The sequence below is a fragment of the Taudactylus pleione genome, unplaced genomic scaffold (assembly GCF_031769625.1).
Source record: "Taudactylus pleione unplaced genomic scaffold, aTauple2 ptg000138l, whole genome shotgun sequence".
Lineage (NCBI taxonomy): Eukaryota > Metazoa > Chordata > Amphibia > Anura > Myobatrachidae > Taudactylus > Taudactylus pleione.
The window spans coordinates 10253547-10274560 of record NW_028284540.1 but is presented as its reverse complement, the minus strand read 5'-3'; the positions used below and the strand labels follow the sequence as shown (position 1 = coordinate 10274560).

General features: G+C 46.3%; 1 protein-coding gene across 5 annotated transcripts in view; it reads right to left on the bottom strand.

Moving 5' to 3' along the window:
• The window catches only part of EPB41L5 (erythrocyte membrane protein band 4.1 like 5), a 157421-nt gene that overhangs the window by 108224 nt on the left and 28183 nt on the right, over positions 1–21014 (bottom strand). For all 5 annotated transcript variants that reach the window (XM_088473647.1, XM_088473643.1, XM_088473646.1 and 2 more), the window contains exons 3-6: positions 15302–15406; positions 13920–13962; positions 7458–7536; positions 4321–4365 (exon numbers count right to left, since the gene is read on the bottom strand). In XM_088473647.1, the coding sequence (XP_088329773.1) occupies positions 4321–4365; positions 7458–7536; positions 13920–13962; positions 15302–15406 (272 nt within the window). The remainder of the gene's footprint in view (positions 1–4320; positions 4366–7457; positions 7537–13919; positions 13963–15301; positions 15407–21014) is intronic.

Here is a 21014-nt window from a genome sequence, read left to right as displayed (position 1 = left end):
TCGCTGCGGATTGCAAACATGAGGAACTGCTGATGGCGCAACAGAATAGGGACATGCAGGTAAGCGTCCTGTATGTCCAATGACACCATGTAGTCCCCAGGTTCCAGCGCCAGAATGATGGACCGAAGGGTCTCCATCCGAAACTTCGGCACCCGCAAAGACTTGAGAGCTTTGAGGTTGAGAATCGGATGAAACGACCCATTGGGTTACTGCACCAAAAAGAGATTGGAATAGAAACCCTGGCCCCTCTGGGAGAATGGAACAGGCACTATAACTCCAGCCTGGAGCGTAGTGTGAAAGACCTTCCGCAGCTCTGTGGCTTTGTTCCGGTCTGATGGTAGACCCGTGGTGAAGAATCGAGCCGGGGGTCTGTGCCGGAAGGAGAGGGCATACCCGTGTGAGACCACCTCGAGAACCCAAGTGTCCATCGTGGTGACCGACCAACACCGGGCGAACTGCAGCAGGCGGCCTCCCACTTTGGGATCCCCCAAAGGGAGGCCCGGACCGTCAGGCCGCAGGCTTGTCATCCGGCTTAGGGGCCGGACGTCTGGTACTCCAGGCCTGCTTCCGGGGCTTGGCCGATTTCTTAGGGCCAGCCTGTAGGGGAAAGGACTGTGCTTTAGGCCTACCCTGGGCCCTATAAGGCCGAAAGGACGACTTACCCGAACCGGAAGGAACTGCAGCAGACGGGAGACATGCCGATTTGGCTGCCGCCAGCATGGCTACAATTTTGTCCAGGTCCGGACCAAAGAAAACTTCTCAGTTAAAAGGCAACGCTTCCAAACCCTTTTTGGAATCCGCGTCCGCCTTCCAAGATCGCAACCACAATGTGCGACGAGCAGCTACAGCCGCCAAAGAAATTCGAGACGCCAGGGTACTAATATCCAAGGCCGCTTCGTTGATATAAGTGGCCGAATCCCGGAGATTGCCGATCAATTCCGTCTGCTCAGCCGAACAGTCGGAATCGAAGGACGCCTCCAACGTATCAGCCCAGCGCTCCATAGCTCTGGCAACCCAGCAAATGGCCATAGCTGGCCACGCTGCCCCCCCGCAAGGGAATAGATGGACTTCAGGCAGATCTCCACCTTGCGGTCCGTAGCATCCTTAAGGGAGGACATGGATGGCATGGGTAATGTGGCACTACGGACAAGGCGTGTCACATGGGAATCCACCTGTGGAGGGGACTCCCACTTAGCAAAATAATTGTCCGCAAACGGATACGCCACTGCTAAACGCCTTTGAGGCTGATATAGTTTGCCTGGCTGTTTCCACGCTTCCTCTAGATGGTCAACTAATTGCCCCGAAAGAGGAAACACTGTGGTATCTCCTTTAACATCCTTGAAAAAGGCGTATTTGGACTTTGATACTGGAGGCTCCTCATCCTCAATAACTAAAGCAGTACGGACTGCACGAATAAGGCCAGGTATATACACCTTAGACTTAGCGTCTGACTCTTTAGGACGGGGAAGTTCCTGGTCAGAAAGATCCAGAATCTCCCCGTCGTCGGACGTCCCATCGTCATCCTCATAAGGAGCAAACAGACGCCACCGGCCGCTTGTGAGGCAGCATCACAGACTCCCCTTGCAACACTTCTGACAACTATTGTACAGAGCTTGTTAACTAATTAACCCACGCAGGCTCATGAGAGACCTGAGGAGGGGAAATAGGGAGACTGTGGGGTACCATCAATTGTCTTGGGAAACCCTGCATGGGTGACGACACCACTGACTGCTGGGACAAACCCATCTGAGTGAAGGCAGGCTGCGGAGATAACTGGCCCACGAGGGTTGTAAGCACTTTGGCAAAACAAGCCCAGGGGGCGGCTCCTGTACCGGAGCAGTGACCGTAATCGGTCGAGTCAACGAATAACACCGTCGACATAGTCCCTCCGCACTACCGTTCCCCTCCGCTATAGGTACCTTGCATGTAATACATGAAAGCTGGAGAGGAAAATCACTTTCAGACATAATGGTAAGTATGTGACCCCTCTCACTGATACTCGTTAGTATAGTGTGAGACCACCCTGCAAACACCGCAAGGGCTTTAGCAGAAAGAACAGGGACAGTTAAATGCTGACAGATAGAAAATGAAAGTACAGGCAGCAGACGCTAGCATAGGTCACAAAGAAATCAATTCCTGCACTATCAGCGCTGATCCTCAACTACGCAGACTCAGAGCCTGGTAAGACACAGCGCTGCATACACAGACCTTAATCCAACGGAGGAGAAGTATGCAGGGGGACCCAGCGCTACCGCTCTGCCGCGGTCCTGCTGTCCCAGGGGGGTAGTGGAAGCGCAGGTTAGAACCTGGCTCCACGCTGCAGCCAGTCCCTAGGGAGCCCCCTGCCTGGGGACTCGGGACCATGTATCAGCGGGGACCCACCGCGGGACCCCTCTGCTTACCTGTTGTCCCCCTTGATTCCGGCCATGGTCCTAAACATCTGGGGTCACCGCTAGCTGTGACCCCAGATGCCTACCAGCATCCCCGGATCAGTACCGGCGTTCTGGTACCGGCGGGGGTGTAGGGAAGACAGCATGGACGTCAGGACTGACTGTCCATGCTGTACTTCCAGATGTGCAGCCACAGCTGCATTGAAGAAACTTCAGGGGCTCTTCATGGCCCCCCTCTAACAGGTGCATCCGACTCCGGCCGGGCACCAAACTAAACTGAGATGCCTTGGCTTGGGGGCGGGGTATAGGAGGGGGACCCTAGTCCATCCTGGGAGGCTGAAACTTAACTCTATGGTGCCCGATGCCTGACGTCATCACCTATACCCCAAGGTATCCTGTGGATACCCTATGGACCCTGAAGTAGAAAAGTGTTGGAAAATAGGTAAAAAAAAAAAGTAGTGTGCCTGGTTTTTTGGGGGGGCTAAAAAGGTAGAAAAAAAAAAAAGGTGTTTTTAGGATTGCAGGAGGCGACACTTTAGAGACACCAAAATACACTAGTACCCATTTACATGTACCTCAAATTTAAACTGCGGTACTTAGTTTTCTAAAAAAACATTGCTTTATATCATTTTTCCACACTTATGCAAATATGCATAAAAACAGCCCTTTGACTCTATAAATAGCCCTAATAAAGTATTTAGTGATTTTCTATATTGACTCCCAGGGTCAGTTAGACTTTTTAAGTGGATCAGGATAATTTCCCCAAAATATGCTGTCCTTTTCACTAGTTGCGCTATTAGCTATATTCGCCTATCCGCGATTTCGCCTGTTTTGGAATTGAAAATGGCGAAAAGCAGGGACACGCATGGAGAAAACATCTCGTCCAAACAGACAAAAACATTGCACTTTTCGACGACCTCGGCTTTTCGCGGCAAATTTAATTTGCCCCTTAAATAGAGAGGTTTCCTGTAACTAAATACTTACAGGGACTCTGCTCCAAGCCTCTTCCTACTACCTACTGTATATAGCTAAAGTGATGTGCAGTAATGCTGGGTACACACTGGAGTGATCAGTGATCGCTCCAACTTTACTGACTTGAACCCAGAACAAGTAATATTGAGCAAACACACTGCAATCTTGTGAACGACCTAATGTTATATTTTATCGCTTGGTCATTAGTGATTTATCGTTCTTCCTGTACACACTAGAACAACAGTCGTTAGAATCCCCTGGAAATTTGAATAATGGGCTGTACAGTGGGCTATTATGTAAAAGAGGAAAAGACCATAAGAGCTAATAATAATAAGCAAGGTTTACATCACCCTGGCAACAGTCCCCCCAAAATTTGCAATAGCCAGTTCTCATATAATAAACAGAGCAAGATTTAAGTCACCCTGGCAACAGACCCCCAAAAACTGCAAGAGCCAGCCCACACATTACACATCCCAAAGTAGTAGAGAATACGTGAAAATGTTGTGTTGTTGTTACTGCTCCTGCTGACGCTGAAATGCACTCTGCACGGAGTCCGGCATACAAATGGTGGAGGGAAGAGGGAGGAGCAGGGCATGACATGAGGATTACATCAAAATTGGTACGACATAGTTTGTCGCCCGATTTTCCGTACACATCGCATGATATGCACAAAATTGCTAGAGATATTGCCAGGTTTGATGTGCAGCACATTAAACCTACCGCCCATCGCTTGCAAACGCGGGAGCGCGCAATCATGCGTACAAACTGAGCGATGTAGGAGATATGTCGTTACAAAATGGTAAATCGTCCAGACATCCCTCCAGTGTGTACCTAGCTTAAGTATCAGCATTATCAATAGCTTTGGTATGTTACTATAAAAAAAAAAAAAGTAAGTAGAACAGAGTGCTAGCAGACTGGGTCAGGGAGCATAATGACCATCACAGACAGAAACACTTACTTTCCACTGAGGATATCTTGTTTCAGCTGCAGCACAAACAAGTACCTGAAACAGAAACAGCGGCAAATACTGGAAAATCAGCAGGTAATCAAAGCACAACAACAATTCCAGGGAAAGCAAACTTATAGGGGACCCATCACCTATCCACATTGGAGGAAGACAGCTTTGTGAGGTCACTGGCAATAGGGGTGTACTGGCGATAGGTTAAACCTTTTCCCACTCACACAACTTTCCATATATTTAGTCATTAACTTAGCCCCTTGGCCACTTAATGGTATAGGAAGGCTCCTGCCTCTTTAAGTAAAAATAAAGTTAATGCAATAGTGTTTGTGTAGAAATGTTCACAGAGCATGAAGCTGTCTGTATGGGAGCCGAGCAGGTAAATGCTTCATACAATGGCTAAAGCTCTCATCACACCTCAGCTATTAAAGGTGTCTGTTTCAGTGGTATAACAAGCAAATTTTAAAGGCTAAAAAAAACATTAGAATGCAGTCTTATCAATGAACTGGTGACATCGCTGAGGCATGGGGCACATTGGGTCTCATTCATCATCAATGTCACTAATACACCAGTGGTGGGCTGCTATTGGCCATCACAGATGTAAACAGTCTGTTCAACAGGTGAGGGTAAAGCAATTTAGTCAGTTGCGAGTTCAACAGGACACAGACTGATCTACTAAACATTCTGATGCTCTTCTGACAGCCCCATGACAGGATAGGGGGCAGCGGTCACTGACTTAACTCAACTTAGTCATTTTAGGCTGTGGCGTTCCCAGAGTCTGTAAAGTTTGGTTGTAAACAGAATTTATGATTCACTTTCAATCCTATAAACATTAGTGGCATAAGTAAATGGATCTTTCATGGCCTGGCATGGCAGGAACTGTATTCAAGGGGTGAGAAAGATGTGCTGTATAAGAGCAGTATATAACCAGCAGCTCTATGGGTAACAAAAAGCGTCAGACAGTGGTATCTTTATTGCACAATAAACCTAATGAAACATTAGCACTTATTGGAGTTCAGGTTATGTAATTTCCATGTGGGAAGAGGGTAGTGTCTAATCCTGGGTGGTCTTCTTCCACTTACAACCCTCTGTTGCCAAGTTCCCTGCCCCCCACCCCATTACAGTGACAATGACAGCAGATTTTCACCAAAGAAATCAATTTATATTTGCAAAACTAGGGAACCAAAAATTAGAGCATGGAAGCAATATCCCTGAAGATTGGAGGTGCTATACAGATTTCAGCACTTGCTCTGCATTATGCAACAATGTAAGTCCAATTTTTGGTTCAATGGAGAAATTAATTTTTTCAATATCTTCCTTAGGGAATAGTGGGTTAATGCCACCTGCTGCTGCAGGCAAACTCTGAAAAGCTAAGCTTTTTGGAACTTGTTAAATTAGCCCATTAACAAATATATGGAAAACATACATTTCTGCAGATTTTAAAGGACAGAAATAGTTTAATAGGCACCTATTTGGAATAAATGTCTTATCACATTAGCCACTAAAATGTAATTTTTCAAGCACAGTTTAGAACATAAAAGTTAACATTTGACATGGCAGAATTATTTGTGGACATTTCCCAATACTAAATAACCCACATTGGTATTTGTTTTGTTCAGCATGTAAGAGGAGTACAGATGGGGGGATATAAACTTCAAAATTGATACATCCAGTCCTATATGCTGTATTTAGAACATTTTGTAATGTTATACATAATGAAAACTTGAAATAATCAGTGGTATTACTGGGGTCGCAGTCACCCATTGTGCCACCTAAACCCCCAGAATGACCAAAAAGGGGGTGTGCTCCATGTTGTCATCACTCTGGGGGTGTGCCCAGCACTCTGTAGATGAATGGCTGCACTGTTGGCTCCTCCTCAGCCACTTTACGCGTAACCCAGTTCATTTGGGCGCAACAATCATAATAAGTAATGAATGTTCCTGTAGAAACCAAATGTAGATATTCAGCTGCAGGCAGATAGTTTCACTTTTTTGTGCGACCGCACTGAAGCTACCTACACACTATACAATTATTGGGCCAATTTGCGAATAATCAGCCAGATTTATTGTATAGTGTGTATGAACGATTGTTTCAGCGTTTCACCGATAAAACGGTAAGAAAACATCCACAAACGCATTCTTGATCGGTCGGTCAAGAATGAAAATCTTGGCATCAAATTCCCGATATTGAGCAGTATGTGCATTCTCAATAATCTATCCATGTTTCTTATGTTCTCCTGTCACTATGTCACCCTGCTTGTGAGAGGACATATGCAAAATCAGTGTGGTGAAAAATCTCTAGCTTCTTTGGAAAAATTGCATAATATGTAGCACAGATATTGGGGCAGGCAATTTGCTGAAAATCAGCCAGTTTCTCAGCCTGATCAAAAAAAATCTGACAGTGTGTAGCTAGCTTAAGCCTATACATCGGCTTTTGGAAGTACTGATGTGTCCTCACACATCTTTGCTGCAGTTACGCCAAAAAGCCCCTCTCGACGTTCCAGGTCCCATGAGAGACACTGCTAGCGCCGGGCACCTTTATTTCACAAAAACGCGTCTACGTTGCAGATGTGGTGCGACTGGGATGCACCAGGACACTGTTGATTAATTTGATATGTAACACTTTATCTGTATGCAACAGTTCAGTATACAAAGTGCAACGATGTAGCGGCCACAGCTGTTTTCCACGCCAGGGTCAGTCTACAGACTCAGACGCGCACAGCAATACAAGTGTCACATTTCAAATGAATCAGCAGTCCCATAGTGCAGCCTAGTTGCATCGCATTGCATTGTAGACGCATTTTCTGCAAAAACAAAAAAAAAACCTTTTAACAAGTACTTTGTTTAGGTGTATTGAATTAGAGCTCTGTTTAAGATTAACAGCTTCCACTATTCAAATCAGTCCGCCCTCTCTTCAAATATCTCTGTATTTATATTTTATTACTAGAGATACTCTCCATACTAAACATAGTCCACACTAACATACAAACCCCCCCCCCCCACCCCCCCTATTAAAACACCTTCATATAAAGCTGTCTGCATGTTTTACTACAAAGTTAATTTCAGTGGCGAGATTAAGAACGATGATTATGCGCTCTGGCATGCAGCACAACTCCGGAGCCCCCCTCCCAGACTGACCGAGTGAGCTCTTCACGCAGGTTGTTGGGTTCAGAGGAGTAGAATTTCACACGGAGATGGAGACAGTACGGTGGACCAACTGCAATAGAAACATCAAGTGTCACAATAATCTAATTTAATAAGAAGTAATCACTGACCCAAACATGAACAAGTCAACATCATCTGTAAAATTAAAATCAGACTAAAAAGGATTTTAACTTAATTTAAAGAAACCCAGAACAGGCTGCAGTTCACTGGTTTAAAAGGGGAAAATGGGATTTTGGTACCTACCGGTAAATCCTTTTCTCTGATTCCACAGGGGACACTGGAGGTGCTTACGCTGGGGTATAGAGGCGTGGATAACTGGAGCCGGCACTTTAAATAATTTAGAAGTGTGAAGCTCCTCCCCCTCTATGCCCCATCAGCCCTCAGTTTAGAAAATGAAGACAGAGAGGAGATGGAGAACAAGCGCAGTAAAAAGGGAGAGAACACACAACAATCAAAACATACAACATACGGAACAAGCCGAACAGGCAGGCTAAGAGCGCAGAGGTGGGCGTCCAGTGTCCCCTGTGGAATCAGAGAAAAGGATTTACCGGTAGGTACCAAAATCCCATTTTCTCTTTCATCCACTAGGGGACACTGGAGGTGCTTACGCTGGGGACGTCCCAAAGTTTTCCCCATGGGCGGGAGCGCTCTGCGGGGCCTGCAGAACAAGACGTCCAAAACGGGATGCCGAAACCGTGAACGTATCAAATTTGTAAAACTTGTCAAACGGGTGCACAGAAGACCAAGTGGCCGCACGGCACAACTGACGTGGAGGCTCCCCTACCAGCCGCCCAGGACGCACCCACAGAACGTGTGGAATGAGCCGTAATGGACGAAGGAGGCCGGCGTCCGGCACCAACATAAGCCTGATGAATATTCAGTCGAATCCAACGTGCCAAAGTCTGCTTAGACGCTGGCCAACCCCTCCGAACCGCATCATAGGAGGACAAAAAGTGACTCAGACTTACGGAAGGAAGCAGTCCTGTCAACATAGATGCGGAGAGCTCTAACCACATCCAAGGTAGAAGAACGACCGGAGTCCTCCACCAAAGACGGTGCCACAATAGGCTGATTAATATGAAAAGCCGACACTACCTTGGGAAGGAAGGTGGCTACCGTCCGGAGTTCGGCCCTATCAGCATGAAACACAAGGTAAGGTGGCTTATGGGACAGAGCACCCAATTCCGAAACTCTACGAGCCGAAGCTAGAGCCAAGAGAAGGGCAGTCTTCCAAGATAAGTACTTAATATCAACCTCTTCCAAAGGTTCAAACCTGGACGACTGAAGAAACAAAAGCACTAAGTTCAAGTCCCAGGGAGCAATCGGAGGTACAAAAGGAGGCTGCACCCGCAAGACCCCCTGAAGAAACGTCTGCACCTCAGGAATGAGGGCCAATTTCCACTGAAAGAAAATGGAAAGGGCAGAAACCTGCACCTTTAAAGTTCCAAGCCGAAGGCCAGAATCCAGACCTGTCTGAGGAAAAAGCAGAAACCGGGACAACCGAAAAGTCCTAGATGGAAGATCCCGACTGGAACACCACGAGATATAAGAACGCCAGATGCGATGATAATGCGCAGCCCAAAATGGTTTCCTGGCGCGTAGCATGGTGGGAATAACAGAGTCTGGGATTCCGCTGCGTCTTAGGATATCGGCTTCAAGAGCCACCCCGTTAAACGCAGTTGCGCTAGGTTGGGGTGTACTAAAGGACCTTGCTGTAGCAGATCCGGGCGCAGAGGAAGGGGCCACGGATCGTCTGACAATAGGGACCGAAGGTCCGCGAACCAACTCCTCCGAGGCTAGTTCGGAGCCACAAGAATGACAGAGGCCGACTCGTGTTTTATCCCTTTTAGCAGTCGAGGAAGAAGTGTAATCGGAGGAAAGAGATAAACCAAGTCGTAGTTCCATGGAACTGTCAGAGCGTCTACTGCCACTGCCTGCGGATCTCGAGTTCTTGACACGTATACCGGGAGCTGACGATTCAATCGTGACGCCATGAGGTCCACCTGAGGACATCCCCATCGACGTATCAGCGCGTTGAACACGTCTGGATGAAGCATCCATTCCCCGGGGTGGATATCCTGTCGGTTTAGGTAATCTGCTTCCCAGTTGTCCACACCCGGGATGAATACCGCTGACAGGATTACTGACTGGCTCTCGGCCCACCTGAGAATCTGAGTTACTTCTCGCATGGCCATGCGACTCAGAGTCCCTCCTTGGCGGTTGATGTATGCGACGGCCGTCGCGTTGTCGGACTGAACTCTTACCGGACGAGTTCTTAGAAACTCTGTTGCTTCTATCAGAGCATTGTAGATCGCTCTGAGTTGCAACACATTTATGGGCCACTTTTGTTCTAGAGGGGACCATCGACCCTGTAAATGATAATCGAGGACTACAGCACCCCATCCTCGAAGGCTGGCATCCGTTGTTACGATGATCCAGTCGCACACTCCGAATCTCCGGCCTGCAAGAAGATTGTTGGAATGTGTCCACCAGAGAAGGGCCACTCTGGTAGCTGGGCTCAGACGGATCTAGCGATGTAGGAGCAGATGAGACCCTGACCCCTGTGTTAGTAGGTCAAGCTGAAACACCCTGGAGTGGAAAAGCCCAAACTGTATTGCCTCGAAGCCCGCTACCATCTTCCCCAGGAGACGCAGACAAAGAAGGAGGGACACCCTCTTTGGTCTGAGGACCAGCTGAACTAACAACCGGATATCCCGGGCCTTGTCTACTGGAAGGAAGATCCTCTCTGATACCGTATCTAAGATCATGCCCAGAAACATGAGCTTCTGGGACGGATTGGGATTTGATGTCTTGAAGTTTATTATCCAACCGTGTTGGATTAGAGTCTGATATGTCAGTAAGGCATGACTTGTAAGAAGAGATACTGACTGCGCCTTGAGTAACAGGTCGTCCAAATAAGGGATTATGTTCACTCCCTATGACCGAAGGAGAGCAATCATGACTGACATGAGTTTGGTGAAGATGCGGGGAGCCGAGGTGAACCCGAACAGCAATGCCCGAAACTGATAATGATCCTTCAATATGGCAAAACGCAGAAAGGCTTGGTGTGGTTCCCAAATGGGAACGTGGAGATAAGCATCCTTGATATCCATGGATAATAGGAACTCTCCTGGTTCCAAGCTCGCAATAACAGACTGCAGAGACTCCATTTTGAACCTATACATCTTCAGATACAGGCTCAATGACTTGAGGTTCAAGATGGGCCTGACCGATCCATCCGGTTTGGGTACTACAAACAGGTTTGAGTAAAACCCCATACCTCGTTGATATGTTCTGGAACTGGGACTAGCACAGATACTACTAGAGACTGGATAGCCTCCTGTAGAACCCTGGCCTTGTCTGCAGGTATGGGCAGACTTGTAGTGAAGAACCGAGGTGGAGGGGGGACCTCAAAATCTATTCGGTACCCCAGGGAAATTAGTCTGCGGATCCACGGCTCTGGAGATGTCTGGTTCCAAACTTGTTGAAATCTTTGCAGGCGGCCTCCCACTGTAGGTGGTCCCAGGTGGGACGGAAGACCGTCATGCCACCTGTTTTTCAGCTGGCTTAGGCTCCTGTCTACGTGCAACCGAGTGTGGGCGACATCTACCTCTGCCGCCTCTTGCTTGGGAGGGAGCACCTCTGGCTCTACCACGAAAGGAATGTGGCGCACGAAAGGAAGGCCCAGTATAAGATCGTCTGGGTGCCGATGCATTAGACGGGAGGGAGGAAGACATTCCCCCCCGTGGCCTGGGATATCCATTTGTCTAATTCCGGGCCAAACAGCATGTCGCCATTGAATGGTAAACCCTCCACCGCATGCTTGGATTCTGCGTCCGCATGCCAGGTGCGCAACCAGAGGGCTCTGCGGCCGGAAATAGCAGAAGCAGATATGCGAGCACTAATCTGACTGATATCTTTTGACGCTTCTCCCAGGAAAACTGCAGACTCGCGGATGTGTTCAGCTAGTAAGCGTAACTCTGCTGTAGAAGTACCAGAGTCCAAACCTGTAATCAACTGGTCAGCCCAGCAAACCACCGCTTTGTTAACCCAAGCAGTAACAAGGGTGGGCCTTGAGCACCCGCTGCGGTATAAATAGATCTTAGCGTTGTCTCCAATTTACGATCCGAAGGATCTTTTAGTATTGTAGCTCCCGATACTGGGAGTGCTGTTTTTTTTTAGAAAGACGGGAGACGGACGCATCTACTGGAGGGGGTGTTTCCCACTTCTCCATCATGGATGATGGAAAAGGGTAGCTAGAAGGAAACCGGCGTGGAATTTGGAACCGTATATCCGGTTGCTTCCAGGCCACTGAGAGCTGCTGTTGAAGATGCAGTGAGAACGGAAAAACCGCCAAACTCTTTGGTTGTTCACACTCCTGGGATGCAGGAATAATATCCTCAGGTAAGTTAAGAATTTTTCTGACCGCCAAAATTAAAGATTCCACCCCGGGAGAGGTGGACTCTAACTCTAGAGGGGTATCGTCCTGTAATGATTCCTCCAATTCCCCTTCCTCAGTATCCTCCGTAGCGAGGAATTCCTCGTCAGACTCTTCTGACTGGAGAATAGCCGATAAAGGACGCTTTTGTGTCGGTCCTTGTAAGGAAGTGGAGGGAGCGGACACAGCTGTAACCATTACCTGTACCAGGGTGTCTAGAGACTTGGTTAGCCCAGCAACCCAGGGAGGCTGAGACTTGCGTGCCTCAGCTAACTCAGACGTTAAGTCCGTCATGACTCCTACCATGTCAACGGCCCATGTAGGCGCAGGTGAGGCAGTATTAGCCACAGGTGGATCAATTGCTATACAAGCATCACATAACGTGGACCCAGCCGCATGCAGCTTGGATAGTTTGTTGTTACACCTAGAACAAACAAACATCTTTTGAGACGCTTTTGTTCTGTTTGACATGGATACACACAGTCACCACACACAGAGGGACAGAATATATACAGAGGTAAAGAAAAAAAACAGAAGGCTGGCTTAGGACACAGAGGAGGAGCACACCCCACTCCCTTCCCACAGATCAGATTCCCTGCACCCCCAGTGTATTATGCACAGCCTCTGCTTAACTTGTAGCTGCTGTAGCCAGTAATGGGGAGCCAAAGAATCCAGCCTTCAGTTCTGCTGCACTTCTCCTGTATAAAGGAGAGATGTAGGCAGTTAAGAGTTAATAAACATCAGCCACGCTGTTATCTACAGCCACTTGCCGAATATAGAGAGAGAGCCCGTGTTAATTAGGCCCCGCCCCCTTCTTCATGCCCTAAGGGTCCAATATGGCTGCTATGTCCATCCCCCCCCCCTCCCCGCTACCCGCGTGTATCAGCGGGGAGAGGGAAGAAGCAGGGAGCAGAGTGTAGCGCTGTGTATTTCTAACACAGCGCAGGGCAGCGCTGACATCGGGACCTTGTAGCGCTGTCTAGCAGCGCTATGCACACAGCCGCACAGCCTGCTGTGTCAGCGCGGGGCAGGAGCCGGGGGATGCGCAGCTTGTTACTCACTGCGTGTCCCCGGAGAGGCTTCTCTCGGCAGTCAGCAGAGTCTTCTCTTCTTGTTGTGAAGACCTGCTGTGGAGGTAAGGAGCTGTCAGGAGCTCTTGTAATGAGCCCTGTGCACTCCTTCCTGGTGTTTGCTAAAACACCAGGGTGCCAGGTACCCGGACCCCACCTTTTAGATAGGTGGCGAAGGGTACCTATAGGTGCGTAAAAGATGTCTTAAAATAAAATAAAATTAAATAAATGTATTTGCTGGAGCACAGCATGTAGTGACCAGCTCCTTGAGGCACATTTTCTAAACTGAGGGCTGATGGGGCATAGAGGGGGAGGAGCTTCACACTTCTAAATTATTTAAAGTGCCGTCTCCAGTTATCCACGCCTCTATACTCCAGCGTAACCACCTCCAGTGTCCCCTAGTGGATGAAAGAAATACAGTATACGTAACACATACCTAATTTATTTTGTTATCCCAGTTTCAACTACATCTGATCTCTATTCTGCTTCCCCACAAGACTATTTAACCTAACTTTTGCTACCTCGCAATCATTTTGGGAGGTCAGATGCTGGAATTTAAAAAGACTACTAGGCGATAGGCTTTATCATCATCCCTTTCTTGGGGACATCTCTGTATAATCCTGACATTAGCAGCACTCTGCAATTACAGACCTTGTGGGATGAGGAATCCGAAGGGACTCTCCCACGTTCCCAATTAAATCATTATTGGCCACACTTTGTAGCATGATTTATTAAACACCCCTGGTCCTCAGTGGAACTGCAGAGCATGTAATGTAAGGTTAGTGGACGCACCAGAAGGGGCATAAATCATTTTCTTTAACCAGTGACATATGGAACCAGCAGGATTATGTCAAGTTCAATGTCTTCGCTTCAGTGTACTTACAAAGTGCACAATATATTATCATCACAGGAGGTTTTAGTACTTACTCTTCACTTGTTTTTTGATACTCTTGGTATGATCAAGCCAGTGCTAAAAAGATAGTTTAAGAGTAAGACAATAATCTGTACGTACATATTATAAAACAACAGTAGTGCATCCTGGTGGTCATTCTTAGAATTAAATGCTGATTGCCTTCACTTAGATTGCTTATCTCTATCATTTAATATCTCAGACCAGAGGACAAAAACATAGCATCTCCTAATCCAGTTTCCCAATTCCAGTCCTCAAGGACCCCTAGCAGTGCATGTTTACAGATTTCCTAGTTGGTGCAGTCGTCATTACTGGCTGGCACATTTTAAAAAATGCACGGGTGGAGCTAAATATTTCAGTTGTGATACTGAGATCTGTAAAACATGCACAGTTAGGGGTCCCTGAGGTAATCAAATAAAAAAATGTTGGTTTGCACACTTGTAAAACTAGAATAACATTATCTAAACAAGCAACTGAATGAGGACTCAGCCTCCTACTACTTCCTACATACAGTCCAATTAAACATTGCAGTGCAGCAAATGCCAGCACCAAGTCCTCAGTTATATAGAAAATGAACAGAATGGTATAAATAAGTGACCTGTAAAAAAACAGGGCTGGATAAGATTTTGCTGATCGTTTCTTGAGCATGAAATTAATGCAATGCTCAGTCTTAACATGGAAACACAACTTTACATATAATTAGCTAAAACTAAAGTAAAACAATCATAGCCTACTAATTGTAAAAAATCCTTTTTAGCTAAGAATGAGACAGCCATTTAGCCTGGCTTCTCTAATGGACAACTTGTCAGTGTGACCACAACACAGGCAGAGAATGCCCCCTATTAGAGGCTCTGGTGGGAGGTGTGTCCGCAACCTATCTGTGCCTGTCTCAGAGCTGCTCCATTTCCAGCCCAGGAATGTGGAGGAGATGAAAGAAAACAGGCTCCCAGATGAAGCAAAACACAGCTTTCCCCCTGACCCATTACCTCCCCCACCCGCATTCATTGCTCCCTACAGCTGGGACACAAGAAGGCAGAGATTAACCCCATGAGCTCTGAGGAGCAATGAGTCAATCATAGACCGCAAAATTGAGTCAGCCACTGCGATAATATATTAATGAGTTATTAATGAGTTTTAAACACAATGATAACCATAAACTAAATATTTAAAAACTTTATTCAAGTTATACAAATCTGACAAACTGAACTTTAAAAAAGGACACCTACTAATTAATCCACAATTGCAAATATTTGGCCCCTGAGCAGGAATAACAGGATCTTATTAATGTGCTACACAACAGGTGCCAATTTAACATTGATCACTCAAAAAGGTGCAGCATGGAAAGTAAAAGAATTTGGTGAATAGGAATGGTATAGAATAACGGCAACATAGAACTTACAGGCACTTGAGCAGAATCCATAAATTGTAACCCAAAATAGTCCTTTTCAATCAGGTCTAGATGATACATGATCTGATCAAATAGTTCCTGGCCTTTGGCTTTTTTCTAAAATAGAACAGAAAACAGTGTTAGAATGCTAGGATAGTGAAGAGTTATTTAACCCAAATTACATAATATTCATCACAAATAAGCTCATACCTGGAGCCATATATGTATGCTTGCTACATCATCCCTTTAATTTGGGACACAAATGAATTAAATATGGTTGACATCGGCGCAAGAGATAGTGTGGCACCAATGCACGCGGCCGGAGAAGTGCTTTAGGTCCGCGTTAATTTGATCAGGATAGGCTACATAGCAGTCTGTGCACAGGGCACACAGTGATATTGGTGTGAGTGGTGGGTGAAGGCACTGCTGCCACCAGTCTGTATAGCGCTACTGGTCACATGGGCCACAAAAAAAATGGTAGAAGTGATTTAATCGTGGGCGTAGCCGCTGGCTACAGCTAGTTAAAAATGAAATTAACCACCATGAAACGGATACAATAATTGCAGGAGTTCCCGCAATTATTAATACATAGACTCCGTAGTGTTGATCAGTTCCCTTAATATATACAAAAGATGCTTGATCCTTATCTTGTGTTTAATATCAACCCAGGAATTTTCTTGACACAAGTAAAAATAATCCTCATCAAACTGAAGGACCCTACATAAAAGTGGTTTATTACAGCTGACAAACCCATGAATTGTTTAATGTACACAGTATATTACACTTGTCACAGCTCTAAATGAGGAGGGCAGAGGACACAGATGCTCAGACCACCAGTAACAAGAGACGCTCCTCTCTGAGGGTCAGGGAAAGTCTGGGCAATGCCTGAAAAGCCCCTTTGTGTTCTAATGAGCTGATTCGGGACACTATGTCTCACACATTCCTCTCCCCAACTGCAAATGACCAAGGTAAATATTTACACACAGTTCTAATAGTCTGATGAGGGGAAGCAAAACCTTTCAACCAGTTCATGTGCAGAAAAAAAAAAAAATCTGCCAACCTCCTGACCAGAGTCCAACTAGTAATTTCAGAACCAAGAGTTAATAATATTCATGATTATTGTTCTTGGCTGAAAAAAAAAAAAAAAATATTCAGGAGACAGTCTATGAAATCAGGGAGTCGGCAGCAACTTTTAAAAAGGAGCCAGGGAAGTAAAACATCTAGTGATCAACAGGATGGATTCCTAAAAAGTATGCAGCAAAAGTAATTTTAGGCTCATAGGCTACACTACTGGATTTTATTCAGCCCAGGTATTACATTGTGGTATGTTCTTCCTAATAGGGGGTTACATGTTATGTATAAACCACTAGGGTCACATAGAAGAGCATTACACACAATGTTCTTATGTCACAGCTGGGCTCCAATTATTTCATTGTACTGTTTTGACACACTTAGCAATCGGACGCCATTTGTTCTAGTCAATCACACACTTGGGGACAGGCGGACTGGCCACAACCACCCTCCAATCCATTTTGGAGCAACATTGGGGAACATTTATAAAAATTAAATTACTGTGCAAAGTAACCAAATTCTGTAACTTTTTTTATTCAGGAAATAAAAGCCAAACTCTGTATGGTTTGGAAACAAAGTCAGTAGAAAGTCCCATGTGTAATGATAGAAGCGGTACAAAGATTATGGGCCGGATTCAAATAGCCGTGAAAAAACTAAGACTTATCGCTGGAGAGGTTTTCGTCCTAGTCGGCAGTTTTGGTGCGATTTTTCCATGTCTTTTCGCAATGTGCTCTCCCGTTTGTCGTCCTATCCAATTACAAAACAGGCATATGTGCGATTATTGCGCATAGTGAAACCAGTGAAAAGTACTGCACAGTTTGGGGAAATCAGTCTGTACCCCATAAAAAGCCTGACATAGGAAATCAATATAGAAGTGTATTAAAAGTGTGGGAAAAAGAAATTTGGTTCTGAACCAAGTCCCCACAGTTTTAACCAAAAATAGGAATTTTGCTAATTTTTTAATCTGCTCTGAGATGGTCAAAACTTTTCACCGGTTTCTGCCTACGAGTTTTCGCACATGCGAACACTTCTGGAATTGGATAGCGCGATAAGCAGTTATGTGCGAAAACTTTGCACGGTCTTATTTCCTTTATCCTATCTGCCCAGAATATTCTGTTCTTAACATTTCCAGGCAAAAAGTGGCCATAGGTATAGTAGTGTTTGATCCTGCTAATGCCAACTTTGGACCCTGCCAGCCGCATTATACTGGTGCACAGAGCTACGCCAGAACCTGTAAAGCAATCCCTGAATGAAAGAGGTTAACTTGTTCCTTACCGATTCGGAACGTATCTAGAAAAAAGGTTTCCCAGCTGGAAACTCCAAGTTATTTAATTCAAGATCAGTAATGTTCAACTTGAAAACCGGTAAAGGTTTACCCAACACTAATGGACATGCCCATACACCCCTGGGTCTTGTTTTCAAACATCTTATACCCTAAGCACTTCAGTAGCTCTTTTCAAGTACTAAGAAATAATAATAAAGGGAGGTTAGTGAATTTTGGATTGAGGATACAGGAGCCATTTTAGAGATTAACAATAGAAAAGCAGAATGTCTACAGAGGGATGACAAGAGGCTCCATTCTCAGGTTAAGGTCAGCAGATATGAGGAAAGGACACAATACTGGACACAGGTCCTGTCAGACACATTCCAGCCATTCAGGAGTGAAGACAGTCATCTTAAAGACAATACCCATTGTTCTGCAGGGGATAAACTGGTTGTACAATGCATGCACAGCATAGAATATATTCTGGAATTGCTGGCAATAAATATGTTAATTACAAGTCTTCTCAAGGACAACAGAAAGAGCAATTTGCAACTGGTCACAGGGCTGAAGATTTTTTTGCATTTCATTCAGTTACATTTGAGTTTCCCAGTCAGAAAATACCATTCCCAGACTTTTTTTTTTTTTACACTGGGTTTTGTGTCAGTTTAGTGCCCACAAGTGGTCTCCCTGTATGTAAAACTCAGATTACATCAGGTAGTGCAGGTAAAACTCTTGCCTCTTTTTGGCATGGTTCTTGCCAGTTACATATCACAAACACACCCATAGTATAAACTATTTGTTCCTCTTCCAAAATATGCATTCACCAAGGCCGAAAACAGGATTTTGGTACTTACCGATACATCCCTTTCTCCGATTCCACAGGGGTCACTGGAGTCTCACAGTACAGTGGGGTACAGATGTGGAATAACCGGAAGCTGGCACTTTAATAAATCTGAATACTAGCTAGCTCCTCCCCCTCTATACCCCCCCTACAGGTCAGTCTTAAGAAAATGTGCCCGAAGAGAGCAGGAAATAGAATAATAGAGAAGAGACGCTAGAACATACATAAACAAACAAGCAAATATGCAAACAAATCAAGCAGACCTTGAAGAAAAACGACTGTCCAAACCAGGAACAACAATAACCAATGCAGGTGGAACAGAGCCGGGTGGGCGTCCAGTGTCCCCTGTGGAATCGGAGAAAGGGATTTATCGGAAAGTACCAAAATCCTGTTTTCTCCTTTATACACTAGGGGACACTGGAGTCTCAGTACAGTGGGGACGTCCCAGAGCTCACATCCCGGGCAGGAGAGCACTGAGAACACTGCAAAACAGCACGGCCATACTGTGAAGCAGATGCCGCAAACGTGTCAAAACTGTAAAACTTTGCAAAAGTATGCCAGCCTGACCAAGTGGCCGCCCGACAGAGCTGGGTCAGGGAAACACCGCTGCCAGGAAGAAGTGGGAGTGGTGGAAACAGGTAAACAAACAGCTAAGGAGCTGTTCGAGCATCCACTGCCACCACCTGTGGATCTCTTGTCCGTGAGCAGAAAAGTGGCAGTTGATGGTTCAACCTCGACGCCATGAGATCTACCCAAGGAAGACCCTAACGCTGAATCAGTTGTTGAAAGACCTGTGGATTGAGCATCCATTCTCCCGGATGAATGTCCTGTCGACTGAGGTAGTCGGCCTCCCAATTTTCTACCCCTGGGATGAAAATTGCTGATATCGCTACAGCAAATTCCTCTGCCCAGAGAAGAATGTGGCTTTACCTCCCTCATGGCAGACCGACTCTTGGTGCCAACTTATCTGTTGATGTACGCCACAGTCGTGGCGTTGTCGGACTGCACTCTGATAGCACGGCCCTTCAACAGAGGATGTGCTACCTGAAGAGCATAGAACACAGCCCTTAGCTCCAGAAAGTTTATGGGCAGTCTAGCGGCCCTGAAAGTGTCTTCAGAGTCACTGCCCCCAGCCTCTCAGACTGGCGTCTGTGGTGAGGAGAATCCATTCTTACACTGTAAACCGCTTGCCTGCCAATAGGTGAGAGGAGTTCAGCCACCAAAGGAGAGATGTTCGAGTCCTAGTGGACAGTTGAACTTGCTGGAGAAGAAAAAGGTGGGACCCTGGCCACAGAGAGGAGGTCCAGTTGGAATGGACAGGCATGGAACCTCACATATTGAATGGACTCAAAAGTCGCAACCATCTTCCCAAGAAGGCGAATACACAGATGTACTGACACCCTGCAATGACGCAGTATCAATCACACCATGTGTTGGATGGAAGTGACCTTTTCCTGCGGAAGTAATACTTTCTGCTCAACAGTGTCCAAAATCATCCCTAGGAACGGCAGATGCTGAGTAGGCTATAGATGAGATTTTTGGTAATTCAGGATCCAACCGGATGTCCTGCAGTAATTGAGTGACTGACGGAGCCTTGAGAAGCAGGTCGTCCAAGTACGGGACGATAGTAACCCCTTGAATCCGAAGAAGGGCCATCATTACTGCCATAACCTTCGTGAATACTCTTGGTGTTGAAGAAACACCGAAAGGTAAAAGGCCTGAAATTGAAAATGAGAGGCCGCACTGCGAACCGAAGGAATGCCTGATGAGGAGGCCAAATGGGAATGTGGAGATGGGCATCCTTTATGTCCAAGGATACAAGACACTCGTCCCTCTCGAGCCCTGCAATGACAGACTGATGGATAGGGACATGCATTATTACTCAAGAAGACTGTAGCTTTTCTACTGCTTCCTGTATTACAACCAGTTTGTCCGCTGATGCCGGCAAACTGGTTGTGAAAAAACGAGGAGCTTGGATCTGAAAATCCAACTTCAACCCCTGAATAATGATGTCCCGGACCCAAGTGTCCTGGCAAGACTTGATCCAAACTTCTTTGAAATTGCGAAGGCGAGCTCCCACCCTGGGGTCCCCAGGACCGTCATGCCGGAGGCTTAACTGAAGACTTATCCTGCTGGGAGGAGGATGCAGTGGCTCTACCCCTACCTCTGGAACCACGGGAGATTGCGGGAGTTCCTCTGCCACGACCCCGGAATCTCCCTGGGATACGAAAGGATGGTCCAGCAAAGGGTTTCGTAGGACGAACAGCAGCAGATGGGAGATAAGTGGATTTACCACCTGTGGCTTGAGATATCCACTTATCCAGTTACGTTCCAAACAGAGCTTCCCCTGTGAATGGAAGCGCTTCCACGGCTCTTATAGATTCCGCATCCGCCTGCCATTCTCTCAGCCAAAAAGCTCTGCGGGCTGAGACAGCCAAAGCAGAGGATCTAGAGGAAAGACTACAAATATCTTTTGAAGCCTCTCCAAGAAAATAAGCAATCTGTTCTGCTAGAGGAACCAGATCCTCCGCCGGAACACCAGTCTTAAG